Below are 21,887 nucleotides of genomic sequence, written 5' to 3'. Positions count from 1 at the left end.
ATTAAAGACCCTGGACACTATTGGTAATTGTCAAAGACCAGTGTCCTCACTTAGTGTATTTCAACATATGAACAAAATTTTAGGCAAAATTTGACAAGTACATGTACTGCAATCTTAGGCTGGTTTCCCGCTGTAAAAATAGAGACCAGCTAACTCTCATTCAACATGTATTGCATTGTTCGGCTGGTTTTCCCGCTGTAAGAGTTGAGACCAGCTAACTCTCATTCAACATGTATTGCAGTCTTTGGCTGGTTTCCCGCTGTTTAAGTAGTTCAATTAACATTCATACAACATTCATAATGTGAAGATTTGTTGCCTATTATCCACAACTTACTGTATCCTGTAAGCACCTGAGATGTAATAAAAGACGACAAGGACCCAAAGTTGTTTCTTATGCATATCTTTTATTCATGTCATGTACGATTCGGTTAATACTGCCTCTGTATCTGTGTACAAGATAGAACAGAAACATTTAATACTCTCCGTTAATAGGAATACATCAGAAGAAGTTTACTGATAACCAAAATTTACAAACAGTTCCAATCGTACAAGAACATAGAATGTTTTACCGCACTTACATGTCATATTTACCATTGAAAGAATTCATTACTAATTTCTAATCGTTTGTATTATAACAATGTATTTGTTGAAGGCACAGGATCAGCAGATATATATTATTCAAAACAAAGCTACACATACATTACAATAATTATAGCCAAATTTGAAGAAAAAATAAAAACAGAGTACAAATATTGAAAAATAAATGAATGGTTCGCAGAAAATATATAGCAGCTTGTAAAAAAAACAAGGAGAAATTCAATTTGCAACTTGATTGCAACACTCATATAAATTATTTTGGCCGTCACTAAATTGTGTTCAAATCAAAGATACGCATACATTCAAGACTGAAAAATTTGATGAAAAGCTAAACTAGCAACCAAAATACTGAGGTATAAATGTTTGAAAAAAAATATAGCAGCTTATGAGCCAAGGTGAAATATAGTTTGAAAACATATTGCAATACTCATACAATTGTGACCCATTTTATACAAAATTACTGTTTACAGACCATATCTTTGTTCCAGGGAATTTTCTGGCAGGCAAGTTACTACTTGTACATGTGCACTAAACATTTTGAGAAAGATAAATTTGTTAGTGTAACTATTATGTCACAAACAAACCAGAACACTTATTAAAGCAATCGCACAACATCAGTAAACAGGATTGTCCAAAGGCCCACACTTTGTGTATCACACCTTATATATAAAATAACAAACCTGTGAACATTTAGGCTCAATCGGTCATCGGAGTCGGGAGAAAAAAACGGGAAAACCCACCCTTGTTTCCGCACGTTTCGCCGTGTCATGACATGTATTTAAAATAAATCCGTTGTTCTCAATATCGAGAATTGATATTGTTTTAGTGTTTTCTCAAAAGGTAAAGCATCTCATGGAATAATATTTCAAGAGAAATCTTTCACCATTACCTTCTGTAAACCCTGTAAGTCATTTGTAAATCTGTAAACTTAAAAAAAAAAATTCTATTCCGAAAGTGTCCAATGGCTTTAAAAGGCAAAGTACACATTTGTTTTTTTGATCTTTTGATTGTTTTAATGCTACAATGTATGTGTATATATGAATGCTGATATAATATTAAACTCGCCTTTGAAAATATCATTTCAAAAGGTGAGCATTTTTAGAGAATGCCGAAAAGTCTGAAGCAGTTATGTCCATGCAGGAAGAATAATCCATAATTGAATAACACAATCTAAAAATAAATTTCTGCATGAAATGTTTCTCCGATTGAATCCCTAGCTCTAAAACCACATTCCTTGGAAAGGAATCATTTCGCAAAATGTTATACACAGGGGTGAGAGTCATTACTAACAAAAAAGTCTGAAACTTGGATACAAATTCGAAGGTATGTTGAAATGATGCCATTTCTACCGTTTCATAACCCCTGTGGTTATAGATTCCGTAGAGCTTTTGGACACAGTATCCAAAGCACTAGAGAAATAGACCAATGAGCAGGATTTCTTTATTTGTGGGAACAAATATTGTCTGATTTTCTTCACCAGGCCGACATAAAAAGTCTGAATTCAGCCAAAAGTCTGAACAATCTCATCCCTGTTAAGTTTTTATGGCCATTCATTTTTGGAGTATACTTCAAAAGTACATCTTCCCTTTCAGCCTCTTTAACTTCTTTTACACAACATGATACATTGCTTTGCACAGTACAACTACACACTGTCTGTTTATAACAAGACCAGGTTAACATCATCATTTACTTTTTAAGAAACGCAGGGGGGGCGAAAAAATACACCCAGCTATAAAGCACTAATTTCTACTTGAAGCAGCTCTATGAAATTGGGCCCAGCACTCGTTGTGGGCGTCTGTCTCGTTTTGTTTGCACTTGCAACTTACACATCCACATCGAAAAATATACTTCAGAAATTTGTTTGTGATTCCCCCGAGGTCATACTGGCTCAATATATCATTCCCACAACCAGGACAATTTCAAGGCCATCATTTCTATCAGGGTAATAAATTGTAACTTGATCACCACAGGATGTTTGTCACCGGTATTCTGCACACATTGTGTGTAAAACACAGGCATAACAAAGCATTGGGGCAATAGTTGCCTGGGAACCGGTGTTATTCTCTCCATGTGTTGGTGGCATGAAGCCTGCCCTCAATCCAATAGACCCTTCCAATTAAAATATGCTAATTACATTCACGCATGCGTACAGACCCTATTGGTTGGCAAATGCCATAGAGATGTGCACTGAGCAGATGCACATATGTGTCTGTGTCACGCAGCCATTTGCTGAAACAAAACAGTGTGATGTTCCCTCATTTTGCCAACCAAAATGTTTGCAAAATGTGTGCAGTTTACATATTTCATGGGAAGGGTCTATTATATCAAATGAACAGAACTGTTTACTCTTACCAAATTGAGAAGTAAACAGGAACTATAGATGCATTGGGACCAGTGATAATCTATGTGAAGCCTGCCCTCAACCTCAGAACGGAGTGCAGTGTCGGTCTACACTTTCAAGCCTTTGCTGATCAGGAAAGATTCTTGCTGCGGTTCTCGTCCCAAGAAGTTCTTCAGCATATCAATGGCATCCTATTAAGGAAGTGAATAAAAGTAGAGTGGTGGTTGTTGTTATCTCTTAATAACATCCGACAAAAGCTTTGGCATTGACCCAAAGCTTCCCTTCACCAAGATTGACGACAGAGATTGCAATGGTACCAAACTTACAGGCACTGAACACCTCAAAGACTGATATTCTCACCTGGTGTTTCTCAAAATGCATAAAATAAAAAATCTGTAAAAAAAATTACTCAGTTGGTCATCATAGTTGCAAGAGAACTAGGAAAAGAAAAATTTCCCTTGTAGCACAATTTTGTCTGCTCTCAGATGCCCTAAAAAGGCTTCAGAGTTGTGAAAAAAAATCACAGGCATATTACTCGGATTGGATTCAAACAATTCAATTCTGGAGCATTGTCGAACCAACTAATCCACTGAGATTGCCCAGTAGCTAGAGGCAGTTCGAATCCTATGTTTTAGCAGCAGGTATTGCAATGAATTAATAAATGTAAAATTTGCAAAGGGGATAAAAAAATCATTTTGGTTTTACCTGTATAAACCAATGTGTGTTGGCACTGTTTACTCAGTACTTTCCCAGAGTTTTGTGGAAAAAAAATATAAAAATGGGAAACTCAAGTTTACAGTGCCAACATGCATCGTTGTTTATGGATTAAACCAAAATAAATATTTTTTTATCCCGATGCAAATTTAACATACATTTACATACATCTTCATTCACAGTAAGGATTCATGTGATGGCCTAAATCTTGATCTACAAAAGGTATCAAAACCCTTTAAAGAAAAAGGCTGCATGATCAACTTACAATGGAACCCCCTGGTTGAAGGATGAACTTGCGGTAGTCTGCTCCCACTTTGGGGTTCATGATCCCTTCCTTCTTGAACCGTGAGTAGAACATGTCCATACAGTACACCTCACTCCACTGCAACACAAAAAACCATCAATCGAACTCAAAAATACTGCATGGAACAGAGTTCTATGCATGCTCATCAGAGCTGCCAACTTTTGCATCTTGGAAATAGCGCCCAAAGAATGAAAATAGAGCTGCTTAAAGACAGTGGACACTATTTGTAATTGTCAAAGACCAGTCTTCTCACTTGCTGTATTTGAGCTCAATTGGTCGTCGGAGTTGCAAGATAACTAAGAAAGAAAAAACACCCTTGTCACACGAAGTTGTGTGCTTTCTGATGCTTGATTTCGAAACCTCAAATTCTAAACTTGCGGTCTCGAAATCAAATTTGTGGAAAATTACTTCCTTCTCGAAAACTACTCCACTTCAGAGGGAGCCGTTTCTCACAATGTTTTATACTACCGATCTCTCCCCATTACTCGTTACCAAGTAAGGTTTTATGCCAATAATTATTTTGAGTTATTACCAATAGTGTCCACTGCCTTTAACTTTAAATTTTGTGCTGACTGTGTGACTTCCTTTACATAGCGGTGCTAACTATAGGCACATGAAAAGGCACGCAAACAATTCCAGTGCCTACTGCATGAAAATGAATGACATAATAGCGCAAGCTGGTTGCCCAATTTCTTGTTAACCTGTGAAATACCCTTACATTTAACACCTTTTTCTGCTAAAGTTAGCACAAAAATTTGCCTACGGTTAAGCTGTGTATGAAAGTGCCCAGCCACAATCCTGGGTACATTTTTTTGGTACAGAGAATGAATAACAGGTAAACATTGAGTAACCTCTTTGCAGATCTTGAATTTTACAAACTCAATCACTTTTCCTTCATCATTGACACAGTGATTGTTAAAGCCAGGCATGTGAGTAACTAGCCATGAAAAAAAAAGGAAAAGAGAAAACCAGGCGTGCAAAAAAAGAGGAAAAGACAATTTTCCTATACTTTTGTACAAAGTAAGTTAAGGAAAAAGAGGAAAATCAAAATCAAAAAAAGAGGAAAACAGCTGAAAAGAGGAAGTCTCACATGTCTGTAAAGCACACAGACAACATTGATAACTGTCAAAGACCAGTCTAGCAAAGCAAAAAAAAAAAAAGGCAAAATATAGCCGAATCGGATAATTTTAAACTCACCAGATACCCGTAGTAGTAAGCATCATAGCCATTGGAATTTCTTGTGACTTTATATTGACAAAACTTTTAAAGCACACATAAAGCATTGATAACTGTCAAAGACCAGTCTAGCAAAAAAAAAAGGCGCAAAATTCAGCCAAAACTTAAAACTCACCAGATACCCATAGTACTGAGCATCATAGCCATCGGACAAATGACCGAATGAGGCAACCTTGCTGGTACCTGGCGTAGACGGTATCCCAAGAATTTCTTTTGAAAGCCTTGCAAAGACCGCTTTGGTGTCGGCCTATTGGAAGGGTGACATGAAAAGAAAATGATTTTTCATTTGACATAAACCATCACTCACCAAGTAACCATAATACTGGGCATCGTACCCGTCAGCTAGATGGCCAAATGAAGCGCACATGTTGGTACCTGGCGTAGCTGGTATACCGAGCGTTTCCTGAGATATCTTGGCATATATGGAGGTGGTGTCCGCCTAAGAGTACAGACAAATAAAACAAGGAAATTGGAAACGATTGGACCCGCCCCTGATTCTCCCCCCCCCCCCCCCCCCCAAAAAAAAAAAGGTTTCGTTAAAATTTGAAAATTCACAGTTGACATGGATGTGTAATTTTCATCTTTCAAGGCAAGATTAGAATAATAAAACAAGATATCACAACATCCCTGTCATTATTGCCGGGTTGGCACAATTACAAAAACTGAGCCAGAGTTCATTTTTGTCTGTGTCCAAGGCCTCTTCAACTGATGATGTGGAACACGCTTCGGCCATGTAACCTTTGTTTACAAATAGAGTGACATTGTCCATAATTTTTCTGGCAGGCAAGATACTGCACTGGTCAAACGGAAAATCTTACATAATGTGTCATAAATTTCATATAAATTAAAGACACTGGACACTATTGGTAATTGTCAAAGAACAGTCTTTTCACTTGGTGTATCTCAACATATGCATAAAATAACAAACCTGTGAAAATTTGAGCTCAATTGGTCATCGAAGTTGCGAGATGATAATGAAAGAAAAACACCCATGTCACATGAAGTTGTGTGCGTTTAGATGGTTGATTTTGAGACCTCAAATTCGAAATCTGAGGTCTCGAAATCAAATTCGTGGAAAATTACTTCCTTATCAAAAACTATGTCACTTCAGAGGGAGCCGTTTCTCACAATATTTATATCAACAACCTCTCCCCATTACTCGTCACCAAGTAAGGTTTTCTGCTAATAATTATTTTGAGTAATTACCATAAGTGTCCACTGCCTTTAAAGAGGTATAAAAGTAATGCTGAACAAGTTTTGAGATGTGTCCCCTTTCTTCATATCAAAAGTAGCCTTGCTCAAGGCAGTCGCATTATTCACTCCGAAAAGACGCAGCTGTAAACCCACCCGCCGTATACCCTGTGCATGGTGTGTGCGATCACACCGAATGACCAACCCGTATACACACTGTCACATCGCACGAATACTGTTCACACAAGTCATCGCACTCGTACACCACTAACCGCATGCGGAGGCCGTCAGGCCGACAGCCTTGTCGGGTCTGTATCTTCCCGTTTTAATGTGTTGTATTGAAAAAATTCCAATAGTGGACGAAATTGGGGGGGCTCTAGGATATGCTAGTATGCAGCTCATGAATATGTATATCGTTCGTCAGACCTATCAGACAACACAGGATGTGAGGCAAATGAATTATTCATTTTGACGTCCAATCACGCACTTCCCTTATCACGACCTTTGGACCCTATCATTGGTGGTGGTGTGTGAGGTAAACATGTCTTGTCTTTCGCGGGCATTATGGTAATGAGCTGACCGTGGGAACTCTTCGCTTATTATAGTAATGAGGTCAGTGGCTTCAACACAGATCCTACAAGGCTGTCGGCCTGACGCCTCCACATGCGGATAGTGTACGGGGGCATCGTGTCGTGCGATGTTACGCACAGTGAATACGGGTGGGTTTTACGCACAGTGAATACGGGTGGGTTTTTATACAGCGGCGGTCTTTTTTCGGAGTGAATAATTCGACTGCATTGAGCAAGGCTATATCAAAAGTTGATACAATCATACGATTCATTCTCCATGATACAGTATGTAAGTTTTCAAGTTGTCTTCAATAGGCCGATCCAGTAGGCTCTGCCCACGACACACATATGAGAAAGAACACGTGGGGCTCTCCAATGCCTTTCTGCACAACTCTGCGGCGCGCGCCAAGCATACGTGCACGCATGTCAGACCTTAAGCTGTGTACAAAACATGCCTGCAGAAAGTCCAGGCAAGTCAAGCTACCACGACGCCAACAGACTGCCCTTGATTCCAGAGCCTCTGTCTGTACATACCTTAGCGCTGGTGTGAATAGTCTGAATACTCCCCATAGGACTTTAAAATGAAATAAGCTGATGAATGGGTAACCAGTAAATATTTGCAATGAGAGTAGTGGCATCGACAGAGTAGTCAACAGCAAAAATGAGTCAAGCAGCACAGTTTGAATTGATGTTGTTTTTTCACCTTTAAGGCACTGGACACTATTGGTAATTACTCAAAATAATTATTAGCATGAAACCTTTCAACATGGTAATGAGTAAAGGGGAGAGGTTGATGGTGAGACACGGCTCCCTCTGAAGAAACGTAGTTTTCTAGAAAGAATTCATTTTCCACAAATTTGATTTAGAGACCTCAGATTTAGAATTTAAAGTCTTGAAATCAAGCATCTGAAAGCACACAACTTAGTGTGACTAGGGTGTTTTTTCTTAAAATATATTATCTTGCAACTTCGACGACCAATTGAGCTCAAATTTTCACAGGTTAGTTATTTTATGCATATGTTGAGATACACCAAGTGAGAAGACTGGTCTTAGACAATTACCAATAGTGTCCAATGTCTTTAAGAGCCTCTCTCACTGTACAAACCTTAGCGCTGGTGTGAATGGTCTGATCAAACGTCCCCAGTAGAATCTGTCTAAGATTGAAGACTCCGGCGTTAGCGTTGCGAGCCTTGACTAGCTTCTCTACCATCTCGTCCGGAATGGGCGTCCCCTCTTTGTGGTGACCTGACATCCGACGTAGAGACTCTGCCTGCCAACACCAATTCTCAAGCATCTGGGAGGGCGCTTCGACAAAGTCCCGCTCAACACGCGTGCCACTGTGATGGAAAAGTAAGTATTATTTATTAGTTAATATTATTTATGATAAAATCTTATTTCCCCCGAGGGCCAAATCAATGGATGTGACTTGTGACATCACTTGCTTAGAAAATAGCTATAAAACAGGACCTCTGCTTACTGTGAGCAAAAAATAGACGCTTATGGAAGCAGAGAACTATGTGCTTACGGCAAGCGTATTTCGAGGGTTAGCAGTGAAATTTTGGCTTGTGTGCATGTGTACTTCATGTTACTATGCATTCTTCGCTTTTTACACAGCTAGCGCAGAAGCTTGGTGCTTGCACATCAGCAAAGAACGGCAATAATCGGAGCCATGAAATTAGGCCCAGGACTTGTTTTTTACACAGGAAGAGCTGCCAAGCTTGGACTTGCAGGGAAGACATTTAGAAATCACATTTCCAGAATCAGGGAGATTTTCAAATTTGTTCATCAGAACATGGAAATATTGGTTATTTAAAAAAAATATAAAAAAGATTTACAAATTGATATACAGACCTGAAATAACAAAAGTCAGTCTGTCCCAAAATGTCATGCATGACATGGCCAAACTCATGAAAGAATGTCTCCACCTAGCGTAGACATGTAAAGAATCAAAACGTAAAAAGGGAACATTAATGAGGAGTAAATGTACCTGAACATTCTGAACTCCGCCTGGGCACAAAGCTGGTGCATCACGTGACCAAACTCATGGAAGAAGGTTTCAACCTGGGGGAGATTTATACACAAAATTAGAGAGAGGCTGGAATCAGACCTGGGCCCAATTTTGGAGAGCTGCTCTAGTTTAAAGGAACACGTTGCCTTGGATCGAACGAGTTGGTATATAAAAAGCATTTGTAACCGTTTGTTATAAAATGCATATATGGTTAGAAAGATGTTTTAAAAGTAAAATACAATGATCCACACAAATTTGCCTCGAAATTGTGTGGTTTTCCTTTTTCTTTGAAAACTAACATGGTCGGCCATTTATGGGAGTCAATAATTTGACTCCCATAAATGGCGGACCGTGTTATCCGACGATGTAAAAGGAAAACCATGCAATTTTGAGGCATGTTTGTGTGGATCATTGTATTCTACTTTTACAACATCTTTCTAACCATATGCATTTGATAACAAACGGTTACAAACGCTTTTTCAAAGACAAACTCGACCGATCCAAGGCAACGTGTTCCTTTAAGCTTATAAAGTAGCTAAGCACAAAACAATTTTGCTTATCAGAATAGGGTTAGCAGCCAAATAACTTCTTAGTAGTGTGTTGTGGCCGTGCAGAGAAGAGCACTGGACTCAAGCTCTAGGCAAAATTTCATAAAGCTGCTTTAGAACAAAAAGCAGATAAGCACTACAAATTCTATGCTTACCAAAATATAAGGTTACTAGCTAAACTACCATGTCACATGTTCAATTTGTGATTGGTATCCTGCTAAGCAGAAATGTGTCAAGCAATATTTTCTGCTTAAGCAGCTCTATGAAATTGGGCCCTAAACATGCTATAAAAGGTAATTTTACACAAGTTTTATCAATGTTTTTTCAAGTAACCTGCTCCAGACATCCTCCGAACAGTGACAAAATTATCGTATTTCCGAGTATTGTTCTTTTAAACAAATTTCCAGATAAGGAAGCAAAACATTGTTTTGAAAAATAGCCCATGTGATGTAAAACCTTTTGCAAGGGAGTGACAGAATTGATCGCTACACAAGAGGCCACTATTATCAATAACAGAAAGTCCTCTCTTGTTAATCCTCTCAATTTCATGTTTGATTTTCTGACTTTCAAACCTAATCATGGGTGTGTGAGATGGTCAAAGGTGTAAGGGAGGGTGGGCATGATGATGATGGGGGATTTACCTCATCGTGAGTGAGTAGTGACGGAGCGTCTGCTGTGGGTTTAGTAAAGTTGGCAACCATGGCTGCTATAGCAACCTGACGGCTCCCATCCGCTGCCAAACACCCAGGCTGTCAACAAAGAATTTTAACATCAGAATATAATCATACATAATAAAAAATAAGCTTTACAGGGTATTTTAAAACAAAATACCAAAGCGTGATTTCACCAAACTCTTTCTAACTTAGGATCAATCTAAAGACAAGTTTAGTTCTGTCTCCGCAGACATCAGGACGCATTGAACCCATCCTAAGTTAGGACCAGCAACTCGTCCTAACTCAAATAGAATTAATCCTAGCGTTTCGTGAAATCAGCTGCTGGACACTTTAATTACCCCTGTTCAACAGGCCTTCTATATTCCAGAAACCATCTCAACTCTTTTATTTCCTTATCTATGTCAACTCAAGGTTAACCCTCTTACTGCCTAACCATTCAATATCGTCCACTGTGGTTTTCAATGATAAACTATTCAAGCATGCAATGTGAACTCTGTTTACAATAAGTGTGAGCTTGTACAATCTTTGAGTATTCTGGCAGGCAAGACACTACACTGGTCCCGTGGGAAAGTTGACATTTTGTGACATAATTTCCACATTAATCCAAGAGTTATGAGAGTAAATGCTGGACAAGTTTTGAAATGTGCCCCCTTTGAATATAATATTTTATGTTTTTTTTCCATTGAGCTGTGTACAAATCGTGCCTGCAGGAAGTCCAGGCTCTGTGGATCTTTTGTAAACATGAGATGTCACGGGTCACATCGTCTACATGATATCAAGTGATAAGTGTAACTACACAGTACATAGTCAACCCTCCTACTGTCCAACCATTCAATATCATCCACTGTGGTTTCAATGATAGGTAAATTATGCAAGCCTTCAAAATGATATCATGTGATGAATGCATCAAAACAGTACATAGTCAACCCTCCTACTGTCTGACCATGTAATATCGTCCAACTGTGGTTTTGAATACATGTAATACGCCAGCCTGCAATATAATATCAAGTGGTGAGTGTATCTACACAGTCTGAGTTAACCCTCCTACTGTCTGACCATTCATAATCAGCCACTGTGGTTGCGAATAATAGATGAATTATGCTTGAAAAAATATATAGTGACACTGGGTGACACTATTTGTCCAGAAAAATTACTTACCTGTAAACCGAAGCAGGCAGCATGACCAAATTTGCCCTCTCGTGGAAAAAGATCCAGGTAAAAGAACCCCATGAAGGTACCTGATTCCTTGTCCGTCACACTGAACTGAAAGATCCAAACCAAACAACAAATTGTTAATACTGATGAAACATTATGCAAAGCGTCAAGGGCAGGGTATACTTTTGTGAATTGTCATAGACCAGTATCCTCCTCACTCAGTGTATCCCAACGTCTGCAGAAAATAACAAACTTGTGAAAATTTAGGCTCAATTATTGGGCTTAAAGTTGCATGAAACTGCTGAAAGAAAAAACACCCTTGTTGCTTAGAATTAGGCACTTTGACCTGACCTTGAACCTTTCTCAGATTCAAACAGGTGAAAAATTACCTCCTTCTCTAAAACAGATTACATACTTCATAGGTCGTTTTTTAACAATGTCAACAGCTCTCCAGTGTTTTTTACCTAAAATGTTCATGGTCAAATCACAATAAGCAGAAGTGATTTGGGGGTTTTCATATGCTTTTTCCTCTACTTTGAGAATTGTTACTGGCAGGAACCTTATAAACAGATCGTAAAATCTTCCAAAATTGCCTGTGAAAAGAGTTCTTGAAACGGTTAATTATGAATGACATTGTCTTTACCATTGTGACGTCATCGTTCCATACTTCCGCTTTCTTAATCTCCTCAAATTTCAGACCAAGGAGTTCCTGAAAACAAATGACAACAATTAAAAATAAATAACATGTATGTTGATGTCATGCCATTTGAGGTTGATAGACTTTTTCATGTTACACAGTAACAGCTTGCGCAAAGCAAGCTGGTGTGGTCATTCCGTGCCAACAATCAGATAGATAAACTACAGTTTTTTAAATGGGAAAAAAGCTTCTATAATCAGGAATCTTGTTTAATTCGTTCATCAACGCATGAAAAGATTGGTTTATATTCATGGAATTTTCTGCAGAATGAGGGAGAGTTGGCAAGAAAGCTTTGCGGTGACACCATGTAAACAATCTCTTAATTGTGAGTAGTGGTGGCTCTTAGAAGAGCCGGTTGTCTGCTCGACGTTTAGATCAGTGTGCTCTGACCGTCTATTATTTTTTCCTTTTCTGAGAAAATAGAAGTAGCTGTTGCAAAAAACTCTTACCAACCAAATGGACCGATGGTATAAATGCAAAAAAAAAAAGTTAATGGCCTGACGTTTGACCCTAGCAAATAGCCTTCCAGAAAGACTCTACTAGGGTTGAAACGTTTTTGTATTTCTAATTCTGTTGACTATTCTCCTTCATACCTGATATATTTCCAGCAGACCTTTAGTGACCACCTCCAGGGGAAAGTACTCCTTGAGTTTGTTATGATCGATGGAATACTGTCGCTCCTCCGCCATGTTCATGTAGTAACGCATATCCCATAGATCGATTGTGTTGTTGAACGGGTACTTGTACTTCTCACACTGATCAAAGAGAGGGACAAAATAAAAAGTCATGTAAAATACTCCAAGTGGGTCATTTATCATCACATGTGTGTTATGGAGTGGCATTAATAGGCCACCGTAGCCTTGCTGTATGATGATGTCATGGGCTGGGAATAAACCACTTGCAGAAAATGCTACTACTGGAGTCCTGCCGTCTTTAGAACATGGTGTCAGAAATTAGCTGAATCCACGGCAAACACCCGGCAAAAGTCATCGGCAATCTTTGAGAACGGATCATCGGACATCCGTCGGCAATACAGCTTCATTTCACGCACGGTAAGCTGTCAGAAATAGAGACATCTGCTGGGCCAAATGACTCTGCTAACCGCCAAATGCTGGCTTACGATCAACATTATCTGCTTATGTGCAAGTGATGAATTTCAGCAGAGCCATGAAATTTGGCCCAGGTCGCAGTGATCCAAAATTTACTTGGGTCGACCTAGAGTCGCTGTATGAAACGGGTGTCAAAATATTTCAATGCCTGTCTTTTACGTACCTCCTCTTTCTTGTAGGCTTTGAAAGTCTCCAGTTCGGAAGTCTGAAGTACCCTGAGTTTCTCAGTGAGATCCTTGAGGAACTTGGCGACAGTCTCAGGTGTCTTGGCCATCCTCATCTCCAAGATGTAAGCAGCATGGGTTGGATAGCCAAGAAGATCCGCCAACTAGAATCAAAAGGAGACAGAGACGTTAAGTACAAATACAAATTCAACAGTCTCTCTGCTAGCCAGTGTTCAATGTCATAGAGCTACTTTTAAAACACAAAAACTAGCAAGGGACAACAAAATTATGCTTACCAGAAAAAGATTACCAGCTAAGATACAATTTTACATGTAGCATCTATGGGGACTGATATCCTGCTTATTGTTGCTTAGCAGAAATTTGTTAAGCAATATTTTCTGAATAAACAGCGCTATGAAATTGGGTCCAGGGTCTAAAGTCATAAACCTGCTTAAGCACAACAGAATTATGCTAACCAGAATAAGGTTTTCCACCAACAACTTGCCATGTCACATGTCACATGACTGGTAGCCAGCTTATTTCGACTAAGCAGGAAACACTTCAGTAGTATGTTCTGCTTAAGCAGCTGTATGAACCTATGTCACTTGCTTTCATTTAATTGTTTGTTTGGGGGTGAGGTCAAATTGCTCCAGTACACTATGCCAATTTGTTTTGTAAATTCGCATCAAAGTTCAAGCAGTCCAAGCTTTAAGCTAAATTAACTTGTGCAGCAGGGTTTTAAAAAAACTTTTACAAATTTAAACTCTTGTATATTTTATGTTTCTACCTTTTGACGAATCTCAACAAGCTCCTCCATGATTTTCGTGTTTTCTTCCTTGCATCTGAAACCAAATCAATTCAACAGTTAAAAATGTTCACCAACTCACACAACATATCTTAAGTTGCAATAAAATACCAATCCGTGAAAACTTTTTAAAATCACATCAACTACTATAGAACAAGAAGGAAAAAGGTAAAATCTTGAATTCAATATTTTTTATTTTTTAGTAAAGTATTGAGTGAAGTAGTGTCTGGAATGTTTTGTTGTGTGTTCTGTTGAGTATTGAGTAGAATATTCTGTTGAGTGTTCAGTTGAATATTCTGTAGAACATTCTGTAGAAAATGTTAGAGAGTATTATGTTGAGTATTCAGTTGAGTAACATCTAGAATATTTTGAAGAGTGTTCTTTAGAGTATTTTGTTGAGCACTCTGTTGACTATTTAGTTGACTATTTTCTAGACCAGTTTGCAAAGAGTCATGTTGAGTATTTAGTGGAATATTCTATTGAGTGTTTGGTAGAATGTTCTGTAGAGAATTCTCTATAATAATATGAAGATTATTACGTTGGGTATTCATTAGAAAAATCGCTAGAAAATGTTGTGTTCTCTAGAGTAGTCTGTTGAGTATTTAGTAGAGTATGCTCTAGAATATTTATACTACCTTGAGTTGAAGGCAAGTTCCAGTTTGCGTCTAGTCTCTGGGTTACGTGCTTTACGCATTGCTGGAAAGTAGTCGGGATATTTCAGTGATACTTTGCACTTGCCTTCTGCTGTCTGTTGATGGAAGCGACAAAAAGACGACAATGTTTTATTGTACCTCAGGCCCTGTACTTGCGATTCTCCCAATACTTACAGATTATTGTGACTCTCTCCTTAATGGTAATAAGCAAGCTGACATTAACAGTGGCGTGTCGTGGCCAAATGGACTAGTCCTAGTAGATAACAGAGAGGTTTCGCAAGTGTACGGAAATACACAGATACCAATAAGTCAACACTTTGTGTGTTCACGTGATGCGTATCCGCGACTATGGTATTTTGCACACACGTTAGCAACGGATACGGGAGCGCATACACGTCGTAGAAAAACGGATACTGTTTTGCAGACTTTTAGTTGTATTTTTGTCCCAGATCAAAGACATTTCACTCTGAATTGCTTTCACTGGTATTGTGCTTGATATAGATAGAATATTGCTAGTCTTTTGCAAGCAAAATGATGAGAAAATGCAGTGTTTAAAACAGTGGGTCTCTGTCGGTCATGTTTGTCAGAAAAATACTCATGATGAGCGTGAGCGCACTCAAGTGAAACATACCTATAGTTTGCAAAACAAAATCCAACACACGGAGGACCCGAATGGATACGGTTATCATATCCATATCTGTATTCGCACGCTTGCAAAACCTCTCTAATAAGGACGAGTAACTCATTCAAACTCTAGATAAGACTAGTTTTAACTCTTCGTGAAATCAACCCCAGTCCTTTTCAGCTGCTGGTCCCGGTACATCGTTTATTTTTAAAAGAAACTCATTCACTAATATCAAAGCACAATCAAGAGAAGTGGAAGAGCAAAACTGTCTCAGTAACTTACTTTGTCTAGTCTCTTGATAAAGTCATCTGGAAGACCCACTGTAAAAAGGAAAGAGATTTGAAATGTCAAATGCCAAATTTAGTAAGTATGGCCCTGGCCGGGTGTCGAGCCAGGGTCACCTTGGTGAGAGGCGAGCGCTTTACGCACAAGCCAACCATGCCACCCAGGCCTAAACTGCAGCTCGCAAAGAAATAAAATAACAAAGACAGCAAGCCTGCAAAATTGAATGAATGAATGAAACGATGTGACTGCTTGTGTTTTGTGTAAATAATGATAGCAAAGTGGTCTGCATTTCGCTGCACTTTTGAGTGAATTTGTTTTTAATATAATACGAAGCATACAAATGTAACCGCGTCACCGGATGATCAGTCATTAATCTTGTAAGTAGCACTTGCTTAATTTCATAAAATGGAAAAACTGGAGGAATTCTACTTGAACAGATTAAAAGAAAACAAAGCTAAGGGAGAAGGTCAAAACCCTTGGCACAGCCCTGCCGCTGATAAGCTGGGCCAGGGGCCGATTTCACAAAGCAATAAAATTCATCGCAAGACAATTTTTCAGTATAACCATAGTAATTTGTATTGTGACATTACCATTTTCATAGCAACTACGATTGCTTTGCAGTTACGATCAATCTTAGATCTTTGTGAAATCAGCCCCTGGTCCGGGCAAGGCCCGAGCCATGAGGCCTTTACAATCCTCTACAGCCAACAAAGGACAAGCTTCTATTCTTACGCGATTATCTCGCACAGAGGGCAGTTTTTTAGGGTGGGGCCCAGGCCAGATCAGCCGCGAGGCTGTGCCAAGGGTTTTACACTTCTCTCTCTAACATTGCCTCCTTTCCTACAGCGGCACTCCACAAAAAGCAACCCCCCGCAGTCATCCTTACCTAGTTCCTCCTCAGTAAACTCCAGTATTGTGTTCTCATCGTTAAGATTCTTGTTGAAGTCAATGGCAATATCGCTAGCACGCTTCTTCAAGGCCTTCACCTTGTCTTGTACATCCTTGGGTAGATGCAAACCTACAGAGAAAGAAAACAGCAACAGAACAGTCAGGCCTGTATGCTTTGTTTTTGAAAGGGCAAGGGCACCAAGGCATTGACCAAGGGGCATGAAGGTAATTAGGTATCAGGCCTGGGTCAGTTTGACGTGGGGGACCCAAAATTATTCAAGAATCGTGCAGCCTTTTATGGCAAAACATTGAAATTGACAATTTGAAGAGAAAAAAACAAGTAAAGAGGATAAGGTGTTTTGCCTAGATGAAATGGCAAGAAGAGGCCAAGATAGGCAAGTTATATTCACATTCATTAGGCCCATGCCTTTGAAATTTTGAAATGGAGAAATGCCCTTAATTAACCAACAATTTACAATGTATCTTATATAAAATACCTAGATTTTCAAGTTGGACTGTTTTACCATAATAGACCTTTTCGCAAAAACCCATGGCGCAAGCAATAACTGTTGAATGAGGTGCATGCTGGTCTACCTAGAGATCAAACTTGATTGCTAGCTAGACCAGCATGCACCTCACTCCACTCCTAACATGCGCGTACTGAGTATAAGGTCTATGGAAGGGCCACACATGTGTCTTGATGATGAACAAAATTATCAAATAAATAGTGTCTTATAACCTTTTTCTAGCGTTTTGACTACCATTTGAAACACGACACTCTAAAGTATAGAGTGAGCTACCTTACCGTTTCTGCGTCCTAGCTTAATCAACTTCTCCAGGTAGCGCTTAGCTTCAGGCTTCAGCTTACTGACATCGGTCTTCTCTTGGTAGGCCATGAGATTGTCAAACACATCCTGTCTCATGCTATGAAGGGGTAGAACAAAGTTTGTTTGAGGTTCAAATTTCACTTATTAAAAGGACACAGTGCCTTGGATCGACCAAGTTGGTCTATGTAACCGTTTTTTATAAACTGTGTATGGTTAGAAAGATGTTTTAAAAGTATAACATAATGATCCACACAAATACACCTCGAAATTGCACAGTTTCCTTACACGTCATGAACCAAAACACCACGCCAATTTGAAAATGGCTGACCATGTTAGTTTTGCAAATTCTTTTTTTAGTTTGGCCATGAGAATCTGGAAGCTAAAACTTAAAGATGCTATGTCAGATTTTTGGCCCCAAACATCAAAAAATAGATTTTTTTGAGTGAATGGTAGTTCAATGAGTATCACCCACTCTAACTTTTACTTTTAATGGTCAGGAACCATGACAAAAATGTAAAACGCTTCTCATAAAACACATTAGAATTGGTCACGTGATATATTGTCGGGATCCCGACAAAAACTAATTTTTAACACTTTTTTTCACTGCTACTAATAATTGGCAGACTTTTTCGAACAATGGCTCAAATGAAAGCTTGTAACTTTCTCGACCCCCATCAAAATACCTATTGAATTTTAAATCAAAATTTTTGGGTCAAATTGGCCAAAAATCTGACATAGCATCTTTAACCTACACATGTATGGAAACTGAGCCGCAGACAAAGCAGCGGAAGCCTACATAGGCCTACAGCAAATTGTTGCATGATGTAGTAATTTCAAGTCAAAGACCAGTATTCTCACTTGGTGTATCCCAACTTGCATTAGTAACAAATCTGTGAAAATTTTGACTCAATCGGTCGTCAAACTTCCAGAGAATATTGAAAGAAAAAAACACCCTTGTTGCACATTATTTGTGTGCTTTCTGATGCCTAATGAAAGGCTTCTTGCCTGCAGTGATGTCTTTCGATATTTGAGTGAGAAATTAGCTCTTTCTCAAAAATTACATTACTTCAGAAGGAGCCATTTCTCGCAATGTTTTATACTATCAACAGCTCTCCATTTCTCGTTACCAAGTAAGTTTTTTATGCTGACAATTATTTTGAGTAAACACCAATAGTGCCCAGTGCCTGTAAACTGTGCACCCATAAGTTTTCTTCTAATTTCAATTCTAGTATTATACAAACAATTGTTTCCGAATAATTATCCTGAGCTACACGCCCTGTAGTCATAAGGTTTTTCCACCTAGATTCCAGTCTCGACCTTACCTCATTTCTACATCAAAGTCAGAGAGTTTCTTATCGGCTTCAGTACTTGCTTCTCTCATTGCTTTATCCGGAGATGTATGCTGAGGGAAATCAAGCATGTTACGATGGACGCCGTACTCACAATCATTGTTAGCAAGAGCCTGGATGGTAATAATAGAGAAAAAAAACACACAATTTGTTTGGCTGTTTTCTTGAATTAATCAATTGTCACTTTAAGGTATACAACAAAGTATTACCTAAATTGTATACATCTTAAAAAGAACTAAAAATTAGATGTAGTTTTCAGCATAATTAAATTGTGGTTTATTAGTAATGTAGTTTTCTGATTAATTAATAGTTCCAGTAGTTTATTTATGATCGTGTGTTATTTATTTTTCTTTCGGTTTTGCATGTATTCAAATAGAATTTCCTACATGGTGGGACAAATAAAATTAAATTGAATTGAATTGAAGAAACTTTAAAAAAAAAATTGTCAATGGTAAATTATATAAATTATAGACTTGGGCTTTGCCACTAATGTGGGCCATTAATGATAATGTGTTCATATTTTGTGAAAATAAAATTGAAACTGACATTTCCCATCCCACGTCGCGCACTAACTTCCGTGTAAACACTTCCTTGCATTGATCACTGGCGGTCTACCAATGCAGCCAAATCACAGTCAACTCACGTCAACCAACCACTTATTAGTCAGCGAGCAATTTACACGACGCGGAACTATGCGGTACCGTGCATTGACGTCTTGTGCCTAGACTATTTTCCATGCATGCTGGAGAGCGCCCTCTGTTGTCCATAGTGTTCAAGTCTGTGAATAAAGCAAGATGGGGGCAGACGGCCTTGCTGCTTATAAATATTTGTTTCGCAGGGAAAAAGTTCAATTTCTTTACCGAAATTTTACCAGAAACTGATAAAAATTCTATTTGAACTTTAATACTTTAAAGTGTTATGCCTGCTGGATTTTAAATGTATATTTGAGGAGTTGAATGAAGGCGAGTTGACGGCACTAACCAGTTGACAGCGAAAAACGGCAAGATAATGCCAATTGCAGCACTGTACTCAAACTTCAAAGCCATGCGCACTGCTGGGGCTCACACTATCAATCAGTACATATGTTGATGACATCGCCAGTGCAGAACTTTGACATATTTTCGGGAATAATTTTGTCCATGTTAGCTGTGCCGATGATGTCATGCTGATTGGCATATCATATTCCAAGATGGCTGCGCCGTGTACAAATCGAGGAAATTAGAGTAGGAGAAAGGTAGCAAAGTTATCGTTAAAAATTTCTTTCTAAAATATTTTCTTTTTTGACTATTCAGTACACACAAAGTAAACAAGAGTTAGGTGAACAAATACAGCCGGTTTATATATTACTTTATATTATACTGCATGCTGAGTGGCTCGTATGGTAGGGGAGGCCCCAGAGTTTTACACTTTTGGTTGTTTCTTAGCTGCATAAGGAAATGGTATGGACATACGGCTAAGGATTCAGCTAGCCTTGGCCACACAAGTGGGGCTACGATGACCAGTGCGTACAAATTCTGACAATTCTACGAAAAATGACAACATGCCATGGCAATGCACTATACTATACGGTCCCGTAGTCCGTACGGGTTAATTAATAATTAGACTCTCTTCACTCTGTACTGCCCAGGATGATGACGCCTTTTGTTTGGCCATTCAGCAAAATCAGTCACAAAGATTGGCGACAAGGTCTATGAAAACATAGAGCCTTATTCTGTTGTAAACAGAATTGTGCTATGTCGGAAATAAACGGAGAATGATGTCAGCGCAAAATAAATTAAAGGGCCGGACTCCGACGGAAACTTTACCTGCAGAGTATTTTCATAGTTGAGGGCATCGTTGTTGAGTGAGCCAACAGCATCGTACACCGCCTTACATTGTTTTATCAATTCTTCTGCTTTGGTTTTGATGTCCTCTGGAGTTAAATCCCAGCGGAGACGGTTCTGTTTCAAGAGTTCGGATGCCATTTTGAAGAGGTTGAGAGAGAGAAGGAATGTGTGTGTGTGTGTGGTAGAGCAATGGAATGGTATGGCGGATTCTGAATGGACGCTGTAGAATCGATTATGCTTAGCAACAGATAGAGGGCGCTCTCATACCAATTAATTATCTTTTACAGTGTAAAACACCTGCTATGCGCACACCTGCACGAGGGCGTGTTTTCAATAAACAAATAGAGTTTCCCGGGTAACCAGGAAATATTTCTTGCAAAAAAAATGTAAAAAGCGAATAACGAACCTTACCCGCCGTTTACACAGGTTTGTGAGCCGCAGAGTGTTTTTAAAAGAAAAGTTACTGGCACCGCCAAAATTATTATGAGGCAATAATTTAAAAAAAAAATCATAAAAATATTTCGATAGTATCAATTCATCTCCCCTAAAATTTGAATCTGAGAAACGTTTCTGCCAGATACGTTCTTCAGATTTTGTATGATAAATTAATCTTCCTGCGTGGACAAAACCGCTATAACTGGCTGAGAAGGAGAGCACGAAGCTTTTAGTTTTTCTTTGGTATGCTCCACTGGTTGTGCGTAACCCAAATAATATTCAAAATTATGACCAAAAGGAATGCATTATGCCTACTACTCGCACCTTGCGAGCAAAATGACGTGCTCAGAGGGTGCTACCCATTGGTTGGTTCAAATACTCACAACTTCCATTGTTACACACTGGACGATTTAAAGATGCTATGTCAGATTTTGGCCCCAAACGTTAAAAATAGATGCTTTGAGTGAATGGTATTTCAAAGAGTATCACCCGCTCTAACGAAAACAAAGTTTAACTTTTACTTTTAATGGTCAGGAACCATGACAAAAATTTAAATCGTTTCTTGTAAAACACATAAGAATTGGTCACGTGATACATTGTCGGGATCCCGACAAAAACTATTTTGAGCACTTTAGTTCACTGCGACTAATAATTGGCGGACTTTTTCGAGCAATGGCTCAGATGAAAACTTGTAACTTTCTCGACCCCTATCAAAATTTTAAATCAAAATGTTTGGGTCAAATCGGTAAAAAATCTGACAGCATCTTTAATGAATAATTAATTTGTATGACAGGTGATAAATCCAGTCTAAATTCAACAGAAACACCACAATAATATGTCCCACTGGACAACAAAACATAACTTCGTTTTGAATTTTATTGTTACTT

General features: G+C 38.7%; 1 protein-coding gene across 3 annotated transcripts; it reads right to left on the bottom strand.

Annotated features, from left to right (window-relative positions):
- Positions 1 to 373: 373 nt before the first annotated feature.
- LOC139946087 (thimet oligopeptidase-like) lies at positions 374 to 20,753 on the bottom strand. 3 transcript variants are annotated; one of them, XM_071943690.1, is made up of 17 exons: positions 20,545 to 20,753; positions 18,713 to 18,852; positions 17,369 to 17,487; positions 16,562 to 16,693; positions 15,673 to 15,710; positions 14,748 to 14,860; positions 14,095 to 14,149; positions 13,307 to 13,471; positions 12,628 to 12,789; positions 11,981 to 12,046; positions 11,341 to 11,445; positions 10,150 to 10,257; positions 8,940 to 9,013; positions 8,058 to 8,289; positions 5,500 to 5,631; positions 3,918 to 4,034; positions 374 to 3,129 (listed from the first exon to the last, which is right to left on the bottom strand). In XM_071943690.1, exons 1-17 carry the CDS (start codon positions 20,701 to 20,703, stop codon positions 3,046 to 3,048), a joined length of 2,001 nt encoding a protein of 666 aa, XP_071799791.1. In that variant the 5' UTR covers positions 20,704 to 20,753; the 3' UTR covers positions 374 to 3,045. The 3 variants fall into 3 exon arrangements, with proteins under 3 accessions (XP_071799791.1, XP_071799792.1, XP_071799793.1); XM_071943691.1 differs by lacking the exon at positions 5,500 to 5,631 and adding an exon at positions 5,308 to 5,439; XM_071943692.1 differs by lacking the exon at positions 8,940 to 9,013 and adding an exon at positions 8,804 to 8,877.
- Positions 20,754 to 21,887: the final 1,134 nt, after the last annotated feature.

This window comes from Asterias amurensis, chromosome 13, assembly GCF_032118995.1.
Source record: "Asterias amurensis chromosome 13, ASM3211899v1".
In the NCBI taxonomy this organism is placed as follows: domain Eukaryota; kingdom Metazoa; phylum Echinodermata; class Asteroidea; order Forcipulatida; family Asteriidae; genus Asterias; species Asterias amurensis.
Note: the sequence above shows the minus strand (reverse complement) of the source record. Positions and strands in the feature narration are given on the sequence as shown.